The 25,302-nt window shown below is 40.5% G+C and overlaps 1 protein-coding gene across 26 annotated transcripts in view; it reads left to right on the plus strand.

The window, feature by feature from the left end:
* LOC126931165 (myomegalin) overlaps positions 1 to 25,302 on the plus strand; it is a 382,023-nt gene that overhangs the window by 41,828 nt on the left and 314,893 nt on the right. For all 26 annotated transcript variants that reach the window (XM_050749061.1, XM_050749186.1, XM_050749050.1 and 23 more), the window contains exons 2-3: positions 7,400 to 7,455; positions 12,746 to 12,897. In XM_050749061.1, the coding sequence (XP_050605018.1) occupies positions 7,400 to 7,455; positions 12,746 to 12,897 (208 nt within the window). The remainder of the gene's footprint in view (positions 1 to 7,399; positions 7,456 to 12,745; positions 12,898 to 25,302) is intronic.

The raw sequence follows: 25,302 nt of genomic DNA on the forward strand, positions 1-25,302 counted from the left end.
TCTTCCAGATTTTCCACCCTTAGGATCTCTAATGCTGAAATTATACTTTTTGACCACAGGTCAAGTCCCCCACTTCCTCATTCTTTCTGAATGTTGTTTATCTCGTCATGTATTCCAGTTCCTCAGCTCTCTGTATCTTCCAAGCCATCTGCTCTTTATTCACCTCCATACTGAACCTAGACGTCAGGGTCAGCTCTTTGAATCATGTTCTCAACGCTGCTTTAGAATCTCTCACTGCCTTAACAATCTCCCCTTTTGGTAACCCTTAGTCAATTTTATTTTAAAATCCTAGAGGATTCTATGAGTGTTGTTTTAGTATGCTATAAAACCATACTGAGAAGAAAGACTCTAGATTCATTCTTACTAATCCTCAACAGGTCTATAACGCTGCTGAGAAATTCTCCTCCTCCCACCTGCCTCTTTCCCCTGCTCCTCCTTCCCTGACTCTCTTCCTCTAAAAATGTATTCCTCACAACCTTTGATTTCCGTAGTGTAAATAAAAACAAGATGAAAAACTGTATGTTCAATATTATTTCTATTTGCAGAATTCACACAGGCAAATAAACCGAAGAACAACTAAAGTAAATACATAAAAATCTTTATCAATGTTGCCTTTAGGTGGTAGGATTTTAAAAATTATTTTTATTTTTCTCTGTACACTTTTCCATTTCCCAAAATTTCTACAAGAGTCATGTAATTCTTTTAAAATCATTAAAAATAGACATTGTAAAGAAAAAAAAACTGAAATATTATGTGAATATAAAAGGTGGAAAGGGGAAAAAAATCACCTGTTTCTTAACATTCAGTCTAGGGGTCTAGAAAGATTGAGCCAACTGCAATATACTCCAGTGCCTTGTGGATATTAGTTGTTAATGAAAACAGGATTGCAGGGTGCATTGCCAGGACCAAAAGCAAAATGCAAAATGTAAGTTTCAGAGGTGGGTGGAGAGACCATACACCATCCCTGGGTGATGTGACTGAATCCAAAGCAGGTTATTTTCATGTCTCTTTTGAAAGAGTGATATCTGTGTCTTGGCTGATGCGGGGGAGGTAGATGAAAATTTATTAGATATTTGGATATGTGATGACCTCAGAAGGCAAAGTGAAGAAAAATACTTACTTACTTATTAAGGGGTTTCTCTGAACCTTGATGAATAGCATCAAGAAAGTAATGTTAGTTTCCTTATTTTCTTTAGGATGAAGACTTAGTGCAGGACCAAAACCAAAACAAAACAAAGATCCTAAAGCTTAAAGAAGTTGTTGTGGATGCACAATGATTTTGTAGCTCACTGTAGCTATTGGGGTCTTAGCACTCCAGAAAACAGCCTCTCAGAGTGATGGTCACTGTCAGTGAATAGACTTTGAGTGAAGGGTGTAATTGCAGCCTGTACTGGAATAAAGTGGATGTTTCTGTATCAGTGCCAAGTCAGCCCACACTTAGTCAGCATGCAGAAGGAGGCTCACCGTGATGCTCTCTCTGCTCTGGGGGCTTTGCCAATTAAGCATCCTCACTTGCAGAGGTTATAATGATAGGTCTGGAGATGAGAAAAAATGGTAATCTCACTGTATTATATAATAGTCTTAACGTTCTGCATCTGGGCCTTTTACCCTATTTGCATCTGAATATGTGTTTTTGCAATTCTGGTGCCACATTGTGGGGAGGGTATTTGGCAACATTTGGAACACAGAAAATATATCCAGTGTCTCTCCTTGGCAAGAGAAAAAAAAAAAAAATCTGAGAAGTCTCAGAGCTTGTTCACTAATGCCTTTTCCACTTTAATTGTTTCTGTTTGCACCACCTTTCCTGTCTTGCAGTTTATTCCCTCAGGTAGGGACAATGCCAAGTGTTATCACAGGAGGGGCTGGAGAAAGGTGTAAATATTCTGAAAAAAGTGGGTTAGAGATAGAGAAGTATAAAATGATGGATGACTCACTTTGCACGATAGGACCTATATAAAAAGTCACACTAGCCACTTCCCTTTTGGGATTTTAATTATTTTGTTACATGACATCTGTTACACCAGTACTCAAATACTCAAGTGTAAGCTGTGCCCATCAGGGATAAGTTGATAGTCAAAGAAAAAATTTGTGTCAGGGTTTGAGACAAAAATTCCATCTCATTAGTAGAGCAAACAGTCCACCCTTCCTTTCACCTCAGCTTCTCAGGGGTCAGTTCCCTGGAGTCAACACAGGTACAAAGGAGGTTCCCAGTAAATGTGTGGTTAGAAATAGGGCATATTGGGAAGAGTAAAAGTTTGGAGTCAAATAGATACAGCTTTCAAGTTCAGGCTCTGACACTAACTAGCTGTGCGATCTTGGGCAAATTACTTTATCCTTCCAAGTCCCTTGTTTCCTCATCTGTAAACAGGAATAACAGTACCTACTTCACAGGATTCCATGACGACTGAATGAACTGATGCCTAGAAAAGTATCAGGCATTCAGTAAATTTCAGAGGCAGCATTGGTGGAGTGGTGATGGTTGTCCATGATAATAATATGTTCATTTAGGCCGGATGCGGTGGCGCACGCCTGTAATCCCAGAACTTTGGGAGGCCGAGGTGGGTGGATCACAAGATCAGAAGATTGAGACCATCCTGGCTAACACAGCGAAACCCAGTCTCTATTTAAAAAAAAAATGCAAAAACTAGCCGGGCGTGGTGGTGGGCACCTGTAGTCCCAGCTACTGGGCAGGCTGAGGTAGGAGAATAGCATGAACCCGGAAAGCGGAGCTTGCAATGAGCCGAGATCAGGCCACTGCACTCCAGCCCGGGCGACGAGCAAGACTCCGTCTCAAAAAACAAAAAAAACAAAATAATAATATTAATAATAGTATGTTCATTTAATACAAGGTTAGTATTGAGGAAAATTCCAGCGCAAGAAAACCTCTGGAATTGTAAAATTATGCACCAGCAGTCCAGAAATTAACTGTAGATATCTTTGTTTTTAAGTTGACACTATTTCTGGAATCTTACCATTTATAAATTGTGAGGGCCAGAGCTTCACATATCAAAAAATAGGCCACAGTTCCTCTCATTCTGACCCTTTTGTGTTTGCCATAGTTGAATATAGCTGTAAATTAAAAATAGGAAAAGTGGATCTTGGAACATTTGAAAGATTTATTCAATTTGAAACAGAAACCAGCAACTCATGTTAAATGAGCTCCAAGAATATAGGAATTGGAACAGAATCTGTGTTTGGTTCAATGCCTACTCCTGTGAGGACCCCAAGGAAGAGCAAACTTCAGCAGTCTTGCTGTCATGCCACATGCCCCTCACTGTTTGAGAGGCCACGCCGAACCGAATCATTTCCAGAGTTCATCTTTTATCAAGGTCATTAATTAGGAAGAATAATGTAAATTAACTAAAAATACACTATTCAAGCTTTTTAAAAATAAGAATTAGCCTTTTGGGAAAAATAGTAAAAAGAAAAAAAGGGGGAGGATGCTCAGTATATTTTCTACCATTCTAAACTTGCGGCCTTTTCACTTCTCTGGGTTCTTTTCTAGTTTGTTTCTATGGGTATTTGCACAGTGATGTAAATCTTAGCCCCTTTCTTGCTGACATTATTTTAAATCATTTTGGGGGCTTCTAAGCTATACTGTTTGAGGAGGGAGGTGCAAATGAAGAAACAGTTTCACCCTTGGCTTTCCTTCATATTTCCACCTGAGGGTGAGCGCTCGGGCAGGAAGGCTTGAGGTGGGGGAAAGGTAAACAGGAAGTTGGAAGATGTCCTAGGAGGCAGTTTAGGGCTCCTCAGGCTGGGGGCAGGAAGATGGAGGGGGCTGTTGTGAAGGGGAAAACAAAATGAAAGCCCCCTGAACACACCGTTCATCTTCCTGTCATTGGGTCTTTGTTATGTTTCCTTGTATATTTACGCCCATTCTTTAAGACCTAGATTCGGTGTTCTCTGTTTTCTGTAAATTTCCTAGACTCCCCCCGCCACAACCTTGCCCCAGCCCACTCCCCATCAGGACAAAATTAATTGCTATCTTATTTATGTTCTGAAATCTCTGTTAAATTTAATTTTTCTAATAATTATCTCTCTGAGTCATACTCCTGCTTCCCTCAATAGATTCTGAGTACCGAGACCACAGGGTATATATACTGTGTTTCTTCACTCTGACCCCCTTCCCTTGGGGAGCATCAGATTCCTTTCTAATTTGTGGAGCAGCTGAGTGAGCCCCTTTCTCTGGCAATAAGAGAGGGAACTTGAGCTGTTAATAGAGCTGAAGTGATTTCTTAAAAATCTCCTGAGACACTGAGAGTATGCTTATTAACTCAGTACCCATCTAAAGTGACCTCTCTATCCTTCCAGTTATTGATTCATATCGGGCAGGCAGTGTGCTCAGAGTGGATGTGGGTGAAGCGGGAAGGGTGAGGTGTCTGGTAGGGCTGATATGTATTGCTATGTTGTAGCTTGCTCTTGACCTATAATGAGTAATCTACAGAGCAGAGAAGATTGAGTGAGATCATGTCTGGAAGGTACCCTGGATCCTTGGACAGTATTAAAATGGGTTTTATGTTTAAGCATCTATTAGAATAGAATTGCATAATTACTGCAAGGAACCTTAGAAATTCATGTCCTTCTTTTATAAATATTAGAGAAAACTAATACCCAGAGAGGTGAAAGTGACATACAAGCCAGTATAGTAGCTTGTCACCACAAAGTAATTAATTGTGTGTTGAAGCCAATGGGTTTCTCAAGACTGAGTCTTAAGAAAGCAGAAATGAAATTCTGTCTGCACTTGGTCTGTACTGGGGTAACAGCATCAGAAGCCTGCAAGATGCCAGACAAGTATCATAATTAAGTGAATGAGGGACGACAAGGACAGGGAGTGGCAGGAACTGTGGCAAACTGGAAAACACATCCCTGTCCTGTGTAAAGGGGGCAAGTTATCCCCCTGTGTGGGAAGGCAGGCACAGTGTTGGTAGACCCAGTCATTTCCCAAGAGCAGTTAGAAATGGGTCAAACTTGTGTGGGCTGAATAAAGCATGTCGGATGGGCTGAATTTGGCCTGAGGGTTGACCTTGCTCCTGACAGCAGATGCAGCCACCTTTGTCTGTGGACTAGGCAGAAATGCTCAGTGAATAGCAGCAGCTAAGGATAAATTTTTTCCCCACAAATTTTTTTAAGACATTGTTCTGGTTGATAGTTTTGACATCCTTCTATTTTACCTCCACAGAGGGGAGTGTGTATGTAGTACCTTCCTCTTTGGCATTGTTTACTCTCAGGGAAAGCTTTTAAGGAGGAGAAGGGAAAGAGGCAGGGGGCCTGGAAGGATCACAAGCTGGTGATCTACTTTTAGATACGAAATAATTGTCAGGTGGCATGTGCAGCCCAATGTGCCCTGTCTGGTATTTTCATGTCCATCTGGGACTTAACTAAGTGAAGATTTCTGCCAAGATCCAGCCCTGAGGCAGGGAAGAAAAAACCACCAATTTCCAAGCAAATGCCAGATCCTCCTCTGCCTCCCTGTGAATATCTTCTGGCTTTTAAAAAGAGGAGTCCTGCAGGCTGGGCGTGGTGGCTCACTCCTGTAATCTCTGTACTTTGGGAGGCCGAGGCTGGCGGATCATCTGAGGACAGGAGTTCGAGACCAGCCTGACCAATAAGGAGAAACCCCATCTCTACTAAAAATACAAAATTTGCCAGGCATGGTGACAGGCGCCTGTAATCCCAGCTACTGGGGAAGCTGAGGCAGGAGAATTGCTTGAACCTGGGAGGCGGAGGTTGTGGTGAGCCGAGATCGTGCCATTGCACTCCAGCCTGGGCAACAAGAGAAAAACTCTGTCTCAAAAAAAAAAAGAGAGAGAGAGAGAGAGAAGTCCTTTAAATCTCTGTTTACAGAATTCTTGGGAGCCCTCAAGAGTTTAAAGAATAAGCTATCTATTGAAAGCATCTTTCTGTAGGGCCATTGCAATAATCTGTTTCTGACTTCCCCATTAGACAGTCAGTTGTCAAGACAGTAGCTGGCCGCCCTTTAAAACATTAGTCACTGAGTCCGTCTTTCTTTTTGATTCACAAGACTCTAGTGGCTAAATGCCTCCCTGTGTCCTGAAAGGCTTCAAACAGTCTGTGCCCTCTGCCCAGTCCTCCCATTACTTCCCTGACCTCGCCTCCTACTACTCACCACGTGCTCACTGCGCCCGGCCACTAACTAGTATGCTCCCTCTTATGGGCCTTTGCATTTTATGTTCTCTGCTTAGAAGACTCTTTCCCTAGAGACCTCCATGCCTATCCTTATGGCTTCATAGAGCAGCCTTGTCTACTGAAAATTGCAATCCCCTCTACCTCCTCCTACCTCCAGCTCTCCCTATCCACATTCCTCACTTTACTTTTTTTTAATAGCATTTGTTTCCAAGCGCTACTATACAATTTATTTATTCGTCTCCTCTTACTGTAAACATTCCATGAGTGCAGGTATTTTTGTCTGTTTTGCTCACTGCTGCATTTGTGGAGCTTACAACAGTGCCTAAAAACATAGCATGGGCTTGACAAGTATTTGTTGAATACATTTTGAGATACTGTCCCCTCTCAGCTAGGGATGGTGGTATTTACTATGATGAACAGACACACCTCTTACTACTGAATCATGGTGTTATTAACATTTCCACTCATAAACTTTGTCTGTTTTTCAAGGTTTCTGTGTCAATTCTACTTTCTAAACATATCTTGAATTTTTAAAATTTCCCCTTCGTTAAACCATCACAACTTCCTATTTGGAATATAGACTCTCACCATCCATTTTTGCCCCTCCACAGTCTCACTGTGTAGAGCCAGAATGCAGCTAGAATGACCTATCTAAAATATAAATCTGATCATTACCACTCTTTCCTTCATTTAAAATCCTTCATTGACTTCCCATAGCTTTTCACACTAGACTCAGTAGCCTTACCCCATACCACAGGTCCTGCATGGCTTGGTTGCAACGTTAGCTTTCTTTGTTCCTCTAACAGGCCAGAGTCCTTTCTGACTCGGGGCCTTTGCTGTTCTTTCATGGTGGAACACTCTCCCACTCCCAGTCTCCCATTCTACACCTGGTTGACATCCTCCCATCTACATTTAAACGTTCCTTTCCCTGAGTTTCTCTGAGTCCCTGTGCTAGTTAAGTTCCCTCTGCATTTTCCTTCACAACATTTACTACAATAGTAGCTAATACTTGTGAAATTATTTAAAGGCTGGCTCTCATGTACTTATTGAGAACAGGAACTCTTCTGTGGTGTTTGCCTTTGTATCCCCAGCACTTGACACTGTCCCTGATACATAATAGAAGCTTAGTAAACACTTGCAGAGAGATAAATAGAAACAACAAATAGGTAGGTGTCTTCTCCTCGATCCCTGGGATTGGGAGCCTTGTGGGGTAGTATCTCATTCATTAATGATGTGTTTCTCTCCACAGAGATTATTTTGCAGAGGATGATGGGGAGATGGTACCCAGAACAAGTCACACAGCAGGTAAGGATGCTATGGGCCTTGCCTTGTTAAATTCTTTGTTTCTTTTATTTATTCATTTGTTTTTCTTTTGAGACAGGGTCTCACTCTCTTACTATGGATGTAGTGCAGTGGTGTGATCATAGCTCACTGCAGCCTCAAACTCCTGGGGTCAAGCTGTCCTTCCACCTCAGCCTCCTGAGTAGCTGGGACTACAGACATATGCCTAATTTTTAATTTTTTTTTTTAGAGATGGGAGTCTTGCTATGCTGCTCAGGCTGGTTTTGAATGTCTGACCTCAAGCAATACACCCACTTCAGCTTTCCGAAGTGTGTGGGAGAAATTGGCACTTGGCCAATTCTTGGTTTTCTATTGATCATAATTCTCTTGAATTATGGCCTCTATAAATTCATCATGGCAATATCTTCAAACTTTTGTGCATTTCCAAATTTGCACATACTACTGTAGCAATTTCACACTGAGAATTATAAGCTAGATATAATTCTATGTACTGAGAAGCAGCACAGTACAGTAAATCATTACAGATACTTATGTGAATTCTTCATACTTTTAATGATTCTGTAATTGCAAGGCTAAACTCACTTGTACAATGATTAAAATAAATTATGTTACTAAAATGAAAGCTCTATCTTAATACACCATTAAAATGTGTATAATAGGCCGGGCACAGTGGCTCAAGCATGTAATCCCAGCACTTTGGGAGGCTGAGGTGGACGTATCACCTGAGATCAGGAGTTCAAGACCAGGCTAGCCAACATGGTGAAACCCTGTCTCCACCAAAAATACAAAAATTAGCTGGACATGGTGGCCCATGCCTGTAATCCCAGCTGCACAGGAGGCTGAGGCTGGACAATCTCTTGAATCCGGGAGGCAGAGGTTGCAGTGAGCCGAGATCGTGGCACTGCACTCCAGCCTAGGTGATAGAGCAGACTCAGTCTCAAAAAATAAAACATAAATAGATAAATAAATAAATAAAATGGGTATAATAATAATGTTAATCTCATACGTGAGATGGAGAAAAGCTTTTAGTACAGAGGTTGTCAAGGAATAAACACTCAGTATCTTATCTATTGTACTATTAATGTATTCCTAACAAGAGCACAATTATTAGTGCGCTAACATTAGACAGAGATCTACTTGAATTGCAAAACCAAAGAGAAGATAACATTCTTTTGGGGTCTATTTTTCATAAAACTTGTTCTCAACCTGAGGGTTTTACTTCCTTGCTAAGTTCTTTGCCTTTTTTGTAACAGCCTGGAAGCACAGATTGCTTATATGCACAATTTGGAAAAAAGTTTTTAATTTGAATAAGTTAAGAATTTCAGAGTCACTTAAAATTAGTATTTGAAATTGTGTGTTAAATCCACAAATTCCAAGGGTTACTATGCTCAACATTTTAAATGTCAATATTCTACATTTTGAGGCAAAAATTGAAGGACTAGGGCAAAAATGTGAGGGGAATGGATAAAATGCTTACTACATATAAGACATGTGGCAAGGTGCTTTTATTTATTATTTTATTTAATCCATATAACAGCTCTCTAAAGCAGATATTATTATCCCTGTTTTTACAGAGGCAATATATCAGCAAAATTAAGAGATTTGCCTAAATTCCCACAATTAGCAAGTCGTCAGGATTCAAATCTAAGCCTCAAGGCATTGCTCTTTCTATCATATCCACCATTCTAACTATAAAGTATTGTGATTCTGTCTTATCAAATTATCTTCCCCTTAGTAGTATATTTAATTTCACCTAAATGTGGAAGAAATCATTTTTTCTATTTACATTTATTTATTTATTTATTTATTTTTGAGACAGAGTCTTGCTCTGTCACCCAGGCTGGAGTACTGTGGTGCCATCTTGGCTCACTGCAACCTCTGCCTCCCAGGTTCAAGCAATTCTCCTGCCTCAGCCTCCGGAGTAGCTGGGATTACATGCGCCTGCCACCACACCTGGCTAATTTTTATAGTTTTGGTAGAGATGGGGTTTCACCATGTTGGTCAGGCTGGTCTTGAACTCCTGACCTCAAATGATCCGCCTGACTCAACCTCCCAAAATACTGGGATTACAGGTGTGAGCCACCATGCCCAGCCTCTAATTACTTTTAATTAAAAATTTTGCATTTACTTAGAAACATTCAGAATATCACCAAAACAGGTGCAATATCATCATAATTATTTTATTATTTGCTATCGCAGAGTAGTATGCAACTAACAGAACAATTATATTGGGTAAGCTGCATGAAAAACAATTGAGCAAAAAAAATAATATCTCCATATATATGTAATTGATTTGTGCTATGCACCAATAAAGCCTGCTTTAAATTTCTGTTCTAGTTTAAACCCCCACACAGTACCAGGCAAGGTTAGTGGCTATTGAAAATATCATTAAGGACAGGGTTATCTAAAGACACACTGGATACTACATTAATTTTGCAAAAATAAAAAGACAGTGTACAGTGTTCAGTTTAAAAACAAATGATATGATCTTACATTTTGGTTTTTTTCTTTGAAATCAGTGGTGTAATGGGGAGTTAAATACTTTTAGGCAAAAAACAAACTCATACACACACACACACAAAACAAATTTAAAAAACAAAACAAAACAAAAGCCTCTTTTAAAATCACCCCATTGACTATCATCATTTGTTCTTCACCCTTTTCATCTTTCTATTCATCAATGTCTTTCCAGTCCTTTTTTCTTTCTTCTTTTTTCTTTTTCCAGTTTTTCCAACTTCCGTTTTCCCTGCATCAGACTTTCTTTTATCCCAGAATACAGCAATAGCCTTTATATCTATGATCTTAAAAGCCTTTCTTTCCTCAAGGCTGTATATTATCTGCAGCAGTAATTCTTCATTTCTTTCATTTCTCTCAGTTTCCTTACAACATCACCAATGAATTAGCCAAGATGTTCTCCTGTGCTCTTCTGGGGCAATTTTCAGAACAAAACAAGAAAAAGGAGATCCCTTTGGTACATTAGAATCCTGGGACTTCTTTTCTCTCTCTCTCTCTCTCTCTTTCTCTTTCTCTCTCTCATTTCCTTGCAGAGAGAATATAGATTTTTGTTTCTTTCTTATAATGGGCCTGTTCACCTTCACCCTGTCTTCAAATTTTTTCTTTCTCTTTAGCAGAAATGAATTTCCATCTTTTCTGAACATAAAAAAAAAGAATTCTAAGAAGTTGACTGAAGCATCTGGGTGCTTTTTCTTGGGCTCCTTCTGGCAAGTTGGCAGAATGAAGGAAAGAAGGCAGGGAAGGAGGGAGAGAGGAGGGAAGGAGGGAGGGAAGGAAGGAAGGAAGGAAGGAAGGAAGGAAGGAAGGAAGGAAGGAAGGAAGGAAGGAAGGAAGGAAGGAAGGAAGGGAGGGAGGGAGGGAGGGAGGGAGGGAGGGAAGTGGAGGGAGGGGAGGGAAGGAAGGAGGCTGGCAGAGAGGTAGGAGGGAAAGAGAAAGAAAAAAGAAAGAGAAAGGAAGAAAAGAAGGAAGGAAGGGAGAGAGTGAGAAAGAGAGAAAGAAAAAGAGAGAAAGAAAAAGAGATAGGAAGAAAAGCATGCAATGGCATTTTACCTCTTACTGCCTTGGATCTCCTTTGCCCAAGTGTCTAGTTAACTTTTCCTCAGCAAGGCAGTCACCCTGTACCTGTTTTGCTTACTTGCTCTGACACTGTCTGTAGAGCTTAATGCTTTGCCATGATTGTCTTCTTTCTTATTTAAAAAGTAGTTCCATAGTAAAGGTTCATTATTTCCTTCCGTCAGCCAAGAAAGTAATGTAGCTTTCTATGTTTTCTACCTGAGTCTGTAACTCCAACCCTGCCCCAACATGGAGTCCTCTGTGTACTTTGTTTGGCAGAGGCTCTGATTTCTCATTCTTTAACAACGTTACTTTTCAAAAGCAAGCATAGGGTTAATTAGAGCTTAGACTCCACTAGGTTCTCCCAAAGCAATGCTTCCATTGGTTAATGGAGTGATTGAATCTCTGACTCTTTACCTGTTTTCCCCACTCTCAGACCTGTTGCAATCCTTTTAATTGCTAAAGTAACATAGTAGTAGCATACTGCTAAGAAAGACAGATGGAGAAAATATGGGATTGGTTCTGCCACTTTTTAGCAATGTGATCTTGGACAAGCAAACTTTCTGAACCTTTACTTATTCATCAGTAAAATGGATTTAATAATCACTTATGTCTATTTCACTCATTGCAGCGATTTCATAAATGAAATAATTCACGTGAAACTATTTTGTAATATGTAATGCCCTTTAAATATGTTGGTTGTTACAATTGTTACTATTACTAAATAGTAACCTAAAAAATTCTCTGTAGAGAGATTTGTAGATAGAGTTTGCTAGTAGCTTGGTTCTTTCCTTTAGACTGTTTTGGTTACCTTTTGTTATGTGACAAACCATCCCAAAACTTAGTGACTTAAAACAGGGGTCAGCAGCAAACTACAGCCCATGGACCAACAGCAAACTACATACAGCCCATGGACCAACAGCCAGTTTTTATAAGTAAAGATTTATAGCCACACAGTCACACTCATTGATTTACAGATGGTCCGTGTCTGCCCCGTGCTACAGTGTAGAGTTGAGTACCTGTGACAGAGATGATATGACCCACAAGCCTAAAACACTGTCTGGTCCTTTAAGAAAAAGTCTGCCCACACCTGGCTTAAAACAACAATGATTTATTATTTCTCACAATTCTGTTTTGGCAAACTGGGCATTGTCACTGCTGGTCTCACTTGGGATCACTCAACTGGCTGCAACATTCTGATGGCTTGACTGGTACTTAAGATCTCAGACAGCCTTGCTGACATGTCTGGCAGGTGGTGACTGTCAGCTGGGGCATCTTCACTTCCCTGAACAGCCTTTCCTTCTCCGGTGGGGTAGACTGACTTCTTCACAGCATGGTTGTCTTGGGATGCTAATAAGGCAAGAGCAGAAATGCAAGGCCTCTCAAAGCTAGTCTCTGGAACTCATACAGTAGCATTTTTATCATATTCTGCCAGTCAAGGCAAGCCACTTTGCCAACCCAGATTCAAGAGCTGGGGAAATAGGCTTCATTTCTTGATGGCAGGAGTATCACATTGCAAAGGCATATGGACACAAACTAGTTTGATTCACTGGGGATGGCTATTAATATGATCTACCACAGGCTGCTTTATGTAAACTTTTTCTATGTGGCCTAGATTGAGTTTGTATTTTGCAGAAACTGAATTCTGCTGAAATGTGCCAGTCAGAATGATCCTAGTGCCATTATTATATAAACCTTTTTTGTTGTTGTTCTGTTTCACTGACAGCTTTTCTTAGTGACACTAAAGATCGAGGCCCTCCAGTGCAGTCACAGATCTGGAGAAGTGGCGAAAAGGTCCCCTTTGTGCAGACATATTCCTTGAGAGCATTTGAGAAACCTCCTCAGGTACAGACCCAGGCTCTTCGAGACTTTGAGAAGGTAAGTCATGTGAGTGGATAATTGTTATCCCAATTAGAAGCAGTACTATGGAATAGTGATGTCTTATAAAAATATGACCAATGGATTGGTCTGGATTATGGATGGTATTATCATTGTGGTGTCTCTTTCAAGAGCATGTGTCCCAATAAACATATGCTCTGTTAGCTGTGTGCTGGGGGGTGTGATTTATGGACCCCCTTGCCTGTACAGCAGCCCCCCCTTATCTGTAGGGGGTACATTCTAATACCCCCTTTGGATGCCTCAAACTGCGTAGTACTGAGCCCTATATTTACTATGTTTTTTTCTATACATACATGCTTATGATAAAGTTTAATTTATAAATGGTTAATGAGATTGACAATAGTTAATAATAACATAGAACAATTATAACAATATACCAGCATTACTACTCTTGCACTTTTACATTAGTAAGTAAAATAGGAGTTACTTGAACACCGCGCTGTGATACTGCAACAATCTGATAACCCAGACAGCTAATGAGTGACTAACTGGTGGGCAATGTATACGGCCTGGATGTGCTGGACAAAGGGATGATTCAAGGGTGAGATGGAGCGGAAAGCACGAGATTTCATCATGCTACTCAGAACAACGTGCAATTTTAAATTTATGAGTTGTTCATTTCTGGAATTTTCTATTTAATATTTTCAGACTGTGGTTGACTATGGGTAACTGACACCATGGAAAGCAGAACTGTGGATAAAGGGGGACTAACTATACCAGTAAATGCTGCCTCATCACCTATACCCTTGGCTTACTTCTCAGATAAACTCAGGAAGTTTAAATGGCATTCTGAGAATCTGTAGCTGCAACATAGTGAGCCCGGGAGTCCCAGTCCAGCAGCTAGTATTATATTCTCTGTTGCTCGCTTGGACCTCTCTCGGTATCTAGGAATTGTCTGCAGTATGCGGTGGCGCAGTAACAACCGTTTGTTTCTCAACAAGAATCTGATAATGTTGCTTGAACCTCCTGAACCAGTGCTGCGTGCTCTGCTTCTTCATATGTTTGTTCTTAGATTTGACCAAAAACAATAACTGATAATGTAATACAGATTCCCCAGCTCCCTGTGAGCTGGGTTGATCCCAGGAAGTCTGTAGAAGTTACTGGGTTTTAAATAGCCCAGAAACAGGCAGCTGGAATTTCTTACACTCCTGTGCTCTACAGAAAGAAAGAAATAGCTCTTTGGTGCCCCCTCAGGGATACCCAGCGAGCAGGTCCCACGTAAGTAATGTGTAAATTGTAAAATACTGGGGTTTCTCTCATTCTGGAATTGATAACTTTTGACAGAAAAAAAAAATAAAGTAAAATTCTAATTTCAAAAATGTTTGCGTTGACCTGGGTTTACCCCATCTCTCCTCAATTTGTAAGTAGAAATATTTCACCAATACTTTCTGTACATCCTACCAGATATTTCTGTGGGCAAAGAATATGCACCATATAACATGTGCCTAATAATTATCAGCCTATTCTTCATCTTTTTTGCTCAGCGTTCTCATGTATACTGTGTGTATTTTTTTTAAAGACACGGAGAGTTTGCATGATAATTAAGAGGCTTTTGAAGACTAAACCTCTGAACAGCTGTGTGGTGCTGGTGGGGGGAGCAAGGATGCTAACACCGCAACCCCCTCCTTTTTTTTTTCACCTTTTGGATCTGCTGTGATGCAGAAAGGGTGAGCAGAGCTGCAGAGCTCCTCAAAACTGTGGGGTGCTCTCTAAAGGACAGCCAGCCTGCATGTTCCCTTTCATTGAGAGATGACTGGAAATATAGAAATAAGCAGTGTCACCTCCATTGAAGGAATGCATTGAAGGAATGCAGATATAAGGCCCAAAGTCCTTTTCTCTTAGAGTTTAGGTCTAACATGACAGATTAGTTCTGATTTCTCAATGCTGGGAAACACTGACAGAAACCAAGCTAAGATGCAGGGAAAAGGCCAATAAGAGATAGTTTAAATCTCTCTCTGCTATGTGTCAAATAAAAAGTAAATAAAGAGGCTACAACCCACTTCAGGCTTGATCAGAAAGTCATTGCCAGTAAATCATGCAGTGTTGTGTCACATGTTTGTTCTTTTTTTTTTTTTTTTTTTTTTTTTGAGACGGAGTCTCACTCTGTCGCCCAGGCTGCTGGAGTGCAGTGGCGCAATCTTGGCTCGCTGCAAGCTCCTCCTCCTGGGTTCACGCCATTCTCCTGCCTCAGCCTCCCGAGTAGCTGGGACTACAGGCGTCCACCACCAGGCCCGGCTAATTTTTTGTATTTTTTTAGTAGAGACAGGGTTTCACCGTGTTAACCAGGATGGTCTTGATCTTCTGACCTCGTGATCCGCCCGCCTCAGCCTCCAAAGTGCTGGGATTACAGGTGTGAGCCACCGTGCCTGGCCACGTTTGTTCATTTTTATATCCATTCATCCATCCTGTGGACTCTGAATGACAGCACCTAAAATACAAAAAGCTTCCATGAAAGGGTTTAAAAATTAGAGAAAACATTGGTTAGAAAAAATATAGGAGAGATACGAACACATTCCAATGCCCCACCCTAAAAATGGTAAAATACTAAATAACATGGTATTTTCTGTAAAGTTTAAAATATGTAACATGTAAATAAATAACATGGTATTTTCTGTAAAGTTTAAAATATGCATTCAGTAGCCTTGGGATATAGGACGGGTAGCAGTACTCAGAGAGAGGAAGGGACATGCTAAATGTTTTTTGCCAGAGTAGGGTCGACTCCTCCAGGGTTTAAAGACAAAGGGATACGGGCCTGGAAGGAGCAGCCAGGAATCCCTTCTTATTTCATTTATCTGTGCAACAAACACATGATCACATTAAATGAGATACTTTAGTTCCTACCCTTAGATAGTTATAATCTATTTGGAAGTACAGACATTGCATTAATTACAATATAGGATGGCAAGTGCTTTCGTAGAGATAAGGACAGTACACTCTGAGATCTTGAAAGAAAATGTCTACTTTTATTAAAGGAATAGAGAAAGGCCTCTTACCAGAGGACATTTCTCCTGGGGGCTGCACATTGAGCACGGTCTCCAAAGCTGAGTTAGATTTTACTAGTCAGAGAAGTAGAGTATAATATTCCAGATAGAGGCGAAATTTGGGGGAAGGAAGAGAGGTATGTTCATGGATTGAGCAAATAAGAGACTGGGCTATAGAGAGGTAAGGAAAGGAGAGTTAGAACAGGAGAGAAGTAATATTAAAGGTACTTAATCTGTCGAAAGTAATTGTAATTGTTCAGTAATGTGGCTACCTCTAAAATGTTTGCTGATGTAGGAAATTCTAGAGAAAAAAGGCCCTTTGATTACAGGGAAAGAAATAACAGACTTAAAATGCAAATACTGGCACATTATGGAACCAAAACATAATTAGTCAATTAACAAGTGAAAATGACAATTATCATTTATGTTGGTGCAGAAAAAAGGGACAAAGATGGCAACATTTCACACATACAACAGTGTTTCTTTTCTTTCATTCTCCACCCACAACCAACAGCATGGTTGTATGTGTATACAAACTCCAATTGTATGTTTGTCAGGTTGAGATCAATAGGTATTATTTTCCATGATGAAAGGAGGGCATTGCTTAGCATATATGCTTCATTTGTATTTTTGAATGAGTGAGTGATTTAATTAATTTCCCAACCTTGCCAACTTCGTTGTGTAGGGGCTTTCCCCACTCAGAGAATCCACCGATGAAGGGATCTTTATTCTTTTCAGCTCTGTAGACTTGAGCAGTGGGTTAAGTGCATCTCATAAGTTGTCTTATTTTGTCTTCATAAGACATGGAACAAGCATCAATCTCCCCATTTTTTAAGTGAGGGAACTAGGACTCACAGAAATTTTGACTTTTTCAGGGCCGTAAGTTTATGTACCATGATCATAAATCTGAACAGGTTATTGGGTCAGAAATAATTTTTACCTACAAATGGCCACAATGATGTGTTGAGAAAAATCCCTTGCCGTATGCTTTCTCACTGATCACAGCACCCAGCTGCAGCATCACTGGGATGAGTGAGACTGGAGCAGCACATACATAATACTGGCTAGCATTTGATGATCACTTTCTACGTGGCAAATATGGTTCTAAGTATGTGACAGCATTATCTCATTTACAACAACCCTGTGAAAAGGCATGATTACCAGTTAGAATGGCGATCATTAAAAAGTCAGGAAACAACAGATGCTGGAGAGGATGTGAACACAGGAACGCTTTTACACTGTTGGTGGGAGTGTAAATTAGTTCAACCATTGTGAAAGACAGTGTGACAATTCCTCAAGGATCTAGAACTAGAAATACCATTTGACCCAGCAATTCCATTACTGGGTATATACCCAAAGGATTATAAATCAATCTACTATGAAGACACATGCACACATATGTGCATTGCAGCACTATTCACAATAGCAAAGACTTGGAACCAACCCAAATGCCCATCAATGATAGACTGGATAAAGAAAATGTGGCACGTATACACCATGGAATACTATGCAGCCGTAAAAAAAGGATGAGTTCATGTCCCTTGCAGGGACATGGATGAAGCTGGAAACCATCATTCTCAGCAAACTAACACAGGAAGAGGAAACCAAACACCCTATGTTCTCACTCATAAGTGGAAGTTGAACAATGAGAACACATGGACACAGGGAGGGGAATATCACACCCCAGGGCCTGTCAGGGGGTGTGGGCCAAGGGGAGGGATAATATTAGGAGAAATGCCTAATGTAGATGACGAGTTGATGGGTGCAGCAAACCAACATGGCACACATATACCTGTGTAACAAACCTGCATGTTCTGCACATGTATCCCGGAACTTCAAATATAATAAAAAAAGAAAAGCCATTATTATTATTCCAATTTGCAAATGATGAACTAATGGCAAAAAGAATAACAGAGGAACTTGCCCAGTGACTCATGATTGAGCCTGGAAACACCATATGTCTTTGTGACCTAAAGATAGTGGGTATTTCCTATGTTGGGGAACTCAGCTGGTGAAAGTTTGGTGCTAATGAAGGTGTTGGCTTATTTGGAAATGGAATCACTAGTTTTTCCTATGTAGATTGATGCATATTGAACTTCTACCAGACTCCTGCCTCTCTAGGTAAACTGTAAATCCACTTTTGTCCTCCAATATTCTCTATTACATGATTTTTACCTATTAATTCTGAACTGCTTGCAATTCAAAGCTGTTTCATACTTTCATTTCTTTGTACCTGCTGTTGTCTCTGCCTGAAAACCTTTTCTCTCCTATTGTTTATTTTGTTAAAGCTTACTCATCCTTCAAGATTCAGCTCAGGTGCCTTTTAAAATTTATTTATTTTTTAATTTTAGGATGCCTTCTCTTACTCTCTGATCCCAGAATATATACCAAGACTCTAAGCACCTTGAGGGCAGAAAAAACCTCTTGCCCATTCTTTTCTAGTCTCTAGAATATAGCATAATATAGTACATAGTAAGTACTCAGTAAATATTCATCAACTACACTAGCTGAAAAGTATTAAAAATTAGATATCCTGTTGGATTTGTATTTCTTCTGCCTCTACTTGGTATTCACAATAAGTTGAATATTTTTAAGGAGGGTATTGGTGTGTTAATTGATTGGGTAGGATGGGAAACTAGGAAGTCAAGAAATGTACATTTCTTTTCCACTTTATTTTATTTTTTTATTGTTCAGTTTTTTCGAGACGGAGTCTCGCTGTGTCGCCCAGGCTGGAGTGCAGAGGCGCGATCTCAGCTCCATTGCAACCTCTGCCTCCCGGATTCAAGCGATTCTCCTGCCTCAGTCCGCCACCACACCCGGCTAATTTTTTGTATTTTTAGTAGAGACAGAGTTTCGCTAAGTTGGCCAGGCTGGTCTCCAAATCCTGGCCTCAAGTGGTCCGCCCTCTTTGGCCTCCAAAGTGCTGGAATTTCAGGCGCAAAGTATGCGCCTGGCCTCTTTTCCACTTTGAATGGAATGATAAAACTGAAAATGAAAAGGACAGGAGAGAAACAGAGTCTTTTTGAAATCATATTTGACAGGATTTATTAAGATCACAATAGTAGCTAATAACAATAACTACTATCTGAGTGCTCATTATACACCAGGCACTTTTCTAGATATTTAACATATTTAATTTAGTGTATTTTCAGTTCATTTTCCTAACTTATGAGATAGATATTATTTTTACAACCATTATACTAGTGAAGAGATCAAGGTTCAAATAACTTGCCCAAAGTTATATAAGAATAAAGTAACAGAGCCACTATAACTCCCATGATTCCAAAGTTCTTGGGGAAATGAAACAACTCTCAGAGAAGGAGAGCATTACATTGGTGGAATGCCTGCAGTTGGGTTTTTTTACATAGAATCAACATGGCAGACGGTACAGAAAAGCCACAGAAGGGTGGGAGCCTTTGGCTATAAAATCAAGAGGGGGCGTCCACTGCCCTGTCCTGTTTACACATTTTTCTAATAATGTTGTCTTTAACAAGAAAATATCATCAAAACCAGCTGTAGTGTTTGCCTAACTGTACTCTGCAGCTTTCCCTGGCAGTCTGAATCTAACCGCAGTGAGTCAGCCTGTTCAGGTCCCACCCATCCTGGCGAACTTTTCCACTTGGATCTTGAAGTCTCTGGGGGGAAAAAAGAAAAAAAAAAGTGCTAAAAGCAAAAGGCTTTTTCATTTTGGGGAGTTTCTGGAGCTCTGGGTAACCTGTGCTAATTTAGGTTAATTGAGGTCCTGTCACTGCCCTCTTTATGTTCCACAGTTTTGGTGCTTCTTGAGTGTTTCTCTCTAATTACAACCTTGGAAAATGAATGCTACTGGTAAAGTGCATTTTTATTTTAAAAAAATGCATTCATTCTTCCAAACCACAGTGTCCCAAACATACTGGTTTTATTTTCATGGGTATCTTAAGACATGCAAAAAGTTATTAGGAGGCAGGGGGTAACTATTAAACTTGCAGCAATCACAAGTGCAGTTTGTTCTCCCTTTTCAATCTCATGTTTAAAAAGGGAAAGAGAGGTCTTCCACACACAGTCATTCCACAGACTTTCCGTGCAAAGTTTTCATTCCTAAGCAACATTACCAAAGTTAGGAATCAAATCAACTACTTTTTTCTTAAGAACTACAGAGTAAAAGGAATGCTTCTGAGTGCCTAGAAGATACAAAGATGGACATGAGATTCCATTCTCAAAGAATGTACCATCTGATTGGGGCATAAAAAATTTAAATTATACAAGATTTAATTTAAATAACATCTAAGGCAATATTGAAAGAGATATTTCAAGATGGGAGTACTTGCCAAACTAACATATGTTTTTAAAACTTAAATATGGCCAGGCGTGGTGATCATGCCTGTAATCCCAGCACTTTGGGAGGCTGAGGCGAGCGAATCACCTGAGGTCAGGCATTTGAGACCAGCCTGGCTAACATGGTGAAACCCCATCTCCATTAAAAATACAAAAATTAGCCAGGCGTGGTGGCATGCACCTGTAATCCCAGTTACTCAGGAGGCTGAGGGAGGAGAAGCGCTTGAACGCAGAAGGCAGAGGTTGCAGTGAGCCGAGATCAAGCCCTGCACTCTAGCCTGGGCTACAAAGCAAGACTCTGTCTCAAATAAATAAATAAATCTTAAATACTAGAACTTTTTTTCTAATTTGCATATGTGCATGTGTGTGTGTGTAAACTTTTCAAAGTTGTGAATATTAGCTTACATTTGGTTATACAATTAATAAAGAAACTTTATCAAAAAGAATGAAATTACAAAAGTTGGACAACCCTGAACATTCTGAAAGGTATGATTACCAACACGGAAAAGAGAGCAATCACTTTCACAGAGAATGTAGCACTTGAATTAGAACAATTCTTTTTGTAATTTTAAATTATCTGCTTTCTGTCTCCTCATTAGAACTTGTTGTCTTCTGTTCTCCATTGTTCGAAGAGAAGCCCTACCTTGCCTTCTGTGGACTTTGCAAAGTTTCCATTCTAATGATAATTTCCATTCCAATACTAAATTTAAAAAATAACAACAAAGATCATGATACCAATTAATATTTGTAAGTGCTTACAGTGTGCCAAGTTCTGAGAATGCACTTGACCTTATTATCTTATTCAGTTCTCCTAATAGTCTTCTGAGGTTGGTACAACCATTGTCTTCATTTGTAAAGAGAGAGACACTGGAGCTAGGAAAACACTAGTAATTGATGGAAAGTGCTGGAGCTGGGATTTGGACATTAGTGTACTGGTTCTAATGCCTGAACTCTTAGTCACAATTTTATTATGCCTATTGATAGCTGACCCCCTTATTCATTTGTTTGTTAATCCACTCATCCACTTATGAGTGCGTTGTGTGTGCCAGGCCATGTTCTACCTGTTAGTTGCACAATGATCAAGGATGAATGTATGAAAATATGTATTTTCGGCTGGGTGTTGTGGCTTACGCCTGTAATTCTAGCACTCTGGGAGCCTGAGGCAGGCGGATCACCTGAGGTCAGTAGTTCGAGACCAGCGTGGCCAACATGGTGAAACACTGTCTCTCCTAAAAATACAAAAGTTAGCTGGGCATGGTGGTGGACTCCTGTAATGCCAGCTACTCAGGAGGCTGAGGCAGGAGAATTGCTTGAACCCAGGGGCAGAAGTTGCAGTGAGCCGAGATTGCCACTGTACTCCAGCCTGGGTGATAGAGCTAGACTCTGTCTCAAAAAGAAAAAAAAGAAAGAAAAGAAAAGAAAATGTATGTTCAAGGATGAGTGTTTATTTCAGTATTCTTTATACCAATATAGTATTAGTACTTAAGGTGAGGATTATTTCAAGTGTGGAATATGTATACAATAGAACATTATAGAGCAATGTACTTACTTGGGAGGATGTCCATTATAACAAATTTGAGATTAAACAAAACAACAGCAACAACAATTTGACTGAATATTACAAAAAATAAGATCTCATTTTTGAGGGAGAAAAGATGGAAATGTCTGGAAGGATACATACCAAAATATTGATATTGATTATGTATGGATGATGGAATTAGCCTATTGCCTTCTTTATAACTTTGAGTATTATATTTATTTTAATTATCTATTCACTGAGAAAATATTCTAAGGCTTTTAATATGTGCAGCATGCCTTAAACATTGCAGATGCAATACTGAATAGGCAAACATGGTTCCTGCCTTCACAGAGTTTACAGATTAGCAAATTCCACCAGAATGTAATTATTATTGTAATAGAAGTAAAGAGTGCTATGGAAAATATAGCTGGGCACTTACTCAATCTGAAGAGGTTGGGGGATTCAGGGAAAGTTTCCTAGAGGAAACTGCCTCTAACCAGGGACCTGAAGAAGGAATAAGAATTAGCCACTAATAAGGGGGTGGGAGTGTGAGAATGAAGAATGTTCCTTGCATAGGAAATAGCTTGAATCAAGATCCAGAGGAGAGAAAGAACCATAATCAGTATTCCTAGAGCATGGGATGTAAGGAATGCAGAGAATTGAAACCGGAGAAAAGAGAGAGGAGTCATCGTACAGAGTCTTGCAAGTTATGTAAAGGCTTTCACATTTTATCTGAGCTCAAGAGAGCTGCTGAAAGCTTTTAGTCAGAGAGGCGACATGATCAGATGTTCCTCTTAGAAAGATCCTTTTGGCTTCTGTATGGACTCTGCCTAGGAGGAGTAGTCTAGAGGCAGAGAAAACAGTTAGAAGGCTGTTGCAGCATTCCAGGCAAACGTTGGTGGAGATGCCAGTATAAAAATTAGAGAAATGGACAGGTGAACGAGATTTCAGAGGCAGAATGTATAGGGCTAAGCCATTGATTGGATGTAGAACCAGTGAGGCTGAAGAAACCCAAAGATGACTGACCACCCATTCATCTCTTCACTCACATCCTACCCACTGTCACCTTGTCATAAACCTCCAGACTACCTTCACCTCTCTCTTCAATAACATGAGTTATTTGTTCAAAGTCTGCCTTTTCTGTTAGAGCACGAGCTCACCATAGCAGGGACAGTGGTTTCTTTTCACTGCTAGATACAGTGATTAGCATAATGCCTGGTACATAGTAGGCATGCCCCTTTTCTTTTCTTCTTTTTTGTTTGTTTTGGATGAATGAATGATGTCAAGTTTTCTTGCTTGGGCAACAACTAGGTTATGCCCTCCACTGAGAAAGAGAACAACTGGAACAGGCACATGTACTACTTTTATGACCAGTGAAGCAACAGCAACACAAACCAAAAAACAGTAAAGTGATTTCTGTTTTTGGAAGAAAAGTAAAGACGATTCTTCCTGTTATTAAGGAACTCCAAATCTACTGGGGAGACAATCAAACAGATATTCCCCATATACTGTGAAATGGGCCACAATAAGAGTAGGTCCGCAGTGCTGTGGAAGCATTCAGGAGGAGCCCTTGCCCAGGCATTAGGGCCCGATAGGTTTCTTTCAGTAGGTAATTTCTGACTTAGATCCCTATGGGTGAGTTGGGATTAGTTAAGTGAGAGCTGGGTGGGAATTAAAGAGAAGTGACATTCCAGGCTAATGCTCTTCCCCATGCAAAGTCCTGGAGGGAGCGTGAGCCTGGTGAATTCAGGAATAGGAGGCTTTCTGTCATAGATGGAGCAAGGGAGGGTCAATTGGGGTTCATGTTGGCTGTGTCTTTTCCCTTATCCCCCTACTTCTGGTCAAGGCATTATTGTTGCAGCCATGGGCATTCATGGTGTCACTGTGGACTCTTGACTTTTTGTTTCTTTTTTTTTTTTTTTTTTTTTTTTGAGATGTGGTCTTGCTCTGTCATCCAGGCTTGAGTGCAGTGGCACAATCTTGGCTCACTGCAGCCTTGACCTCCCGGGTTCAAGAGATCCCCCACCTCAGCCTCCTGAGTAGTTGGGACTACAAGAACATACCGTCACGCCTGGCTAACTTTGATTTTTTAAACTTTATTTTATTTATTTATTTGAGATGGAGTTTCACTCTTGTTGCGCAGGCTGGAGTGCAATGGCGCGATCTCGGCTCACCGCAACCTCCGCTTTTCAGGTTCAAGCGATTCTCCTGCCTCAGCCTCCTGAGCAGCTGGGATAGCAGGCATGTGCCACCACACTGTCTAATTTTGTGTTTTTAGTAGAGACGGGGTTTCTCCATGTTGATCAGGCTGGTCTCGCGCTCCTGACCTCAGGTGATCCACCCACCTTGGCCTCCCAAAGTGCCACTGCACCTGTTTTTTTATTTTTTGTAGAGACAAGGTCTCACTATGTTGCCCAGGCTGGTTTCAAGCTCCTGGCCTCAAGCAATCCTCCTGCCTTGGCCTCTCAAAGTGTTGGGATTACAGGTATGAGCCACCGTACCCAGCAACTCTTAGTTCTTGTGACCAGAGCAGGTCCTAGTCATGGCTTCAAAATTGCCTTCACTCCTAGAAAAAAAATGGAGAAAGGATTATTTAAAATCTAGAGAAAAAGGTGAGGCCATAAGTCACTCTTTCTGAATTCCAGAAGCTCAGCAAATAATCTGAGTTGAACCAATTGTGAACAAACACCAAGTCCTGTTGATGCTGATTGGGCCAAATTGGTGGAGAATCTAGTTTGGAGTCTGGTAATCCTTGGGAGGCCCCAGCATCACTGCAGCTCAACTATCATTCCTGCCTTGCAGCTCATTTAACAGCCTCTGGCAGCACTATTTCTGGCTGGGCCATCTATTTTTGGTGGCCAGGGAAGTTGTTATTTGTTTTGTTTTGTTTTGTTTTGATATGGTTTACAGTGCTCTAGTGCAATGATGAAGATAACACCTGGTTATTCCAGGACTGGGGGTGGTGTGGGTGTGTATCTATGTTGGGGAAGGCAGCAGGAACATTATCTTGACTCCTGTTCTTTATCCGCATGATGAGGCTGCCTAAGACAGGGTTTATTAATCAACCTGATGCAATAGCTCTGTCATTAGTGCTCTTGTTATCAGGCCAGTTATTTCAAGAAAAGGCTGTGTACAGGATGGGTATCAGTATGCTTCCGAGTGTTAGGGGAAAAAAAGTTGAATGGTATTATTATATTATTAATATTTTAGGATTTAAGAGACTCTGGAACTTCAGGAATTATGTTAAGATTTCAGAAACAGAGTTTTAGAAGGGTGACTTGTTTGTTTATTGTATAATCCAAAAGCAAAAAGCAGGACTTTGTGGAATTCATAGTCAGCTTTCTGAAGCAGGTATCAGTAGTTGGCTTCTGAGACAAGGGTAGAAACACCATGTTAAGCCGGGTGCGGTGGTTCACGCCTGTAATCCCAGCACTTTGGGAGGCCAAGGCGGACGGATCACCTGAGGTCAGGAGTTCGAGACCAGTCTGACCAACATGGAGAAACCCCATCTCTACTAAAAATACAAAATTAGCCAGGCGTGGTGGTGCATGCCTGTAATCCCAGCTACTC

The sequence above is a fragment of the Macaca thibetana genome, chromosome 1 (assembly GCF_024542745.1).
Source record: "Macaca thibetana thibetana isolate TM-01 chromosome 1, ASM2454274v1, whole genome shotgun sequence".
Lineage (NCBI taxonomy): Eukaryota > Metazoa > Chordata > Mammalia > Primates > Cercopithecidae > Macaca > Macaca thibetana.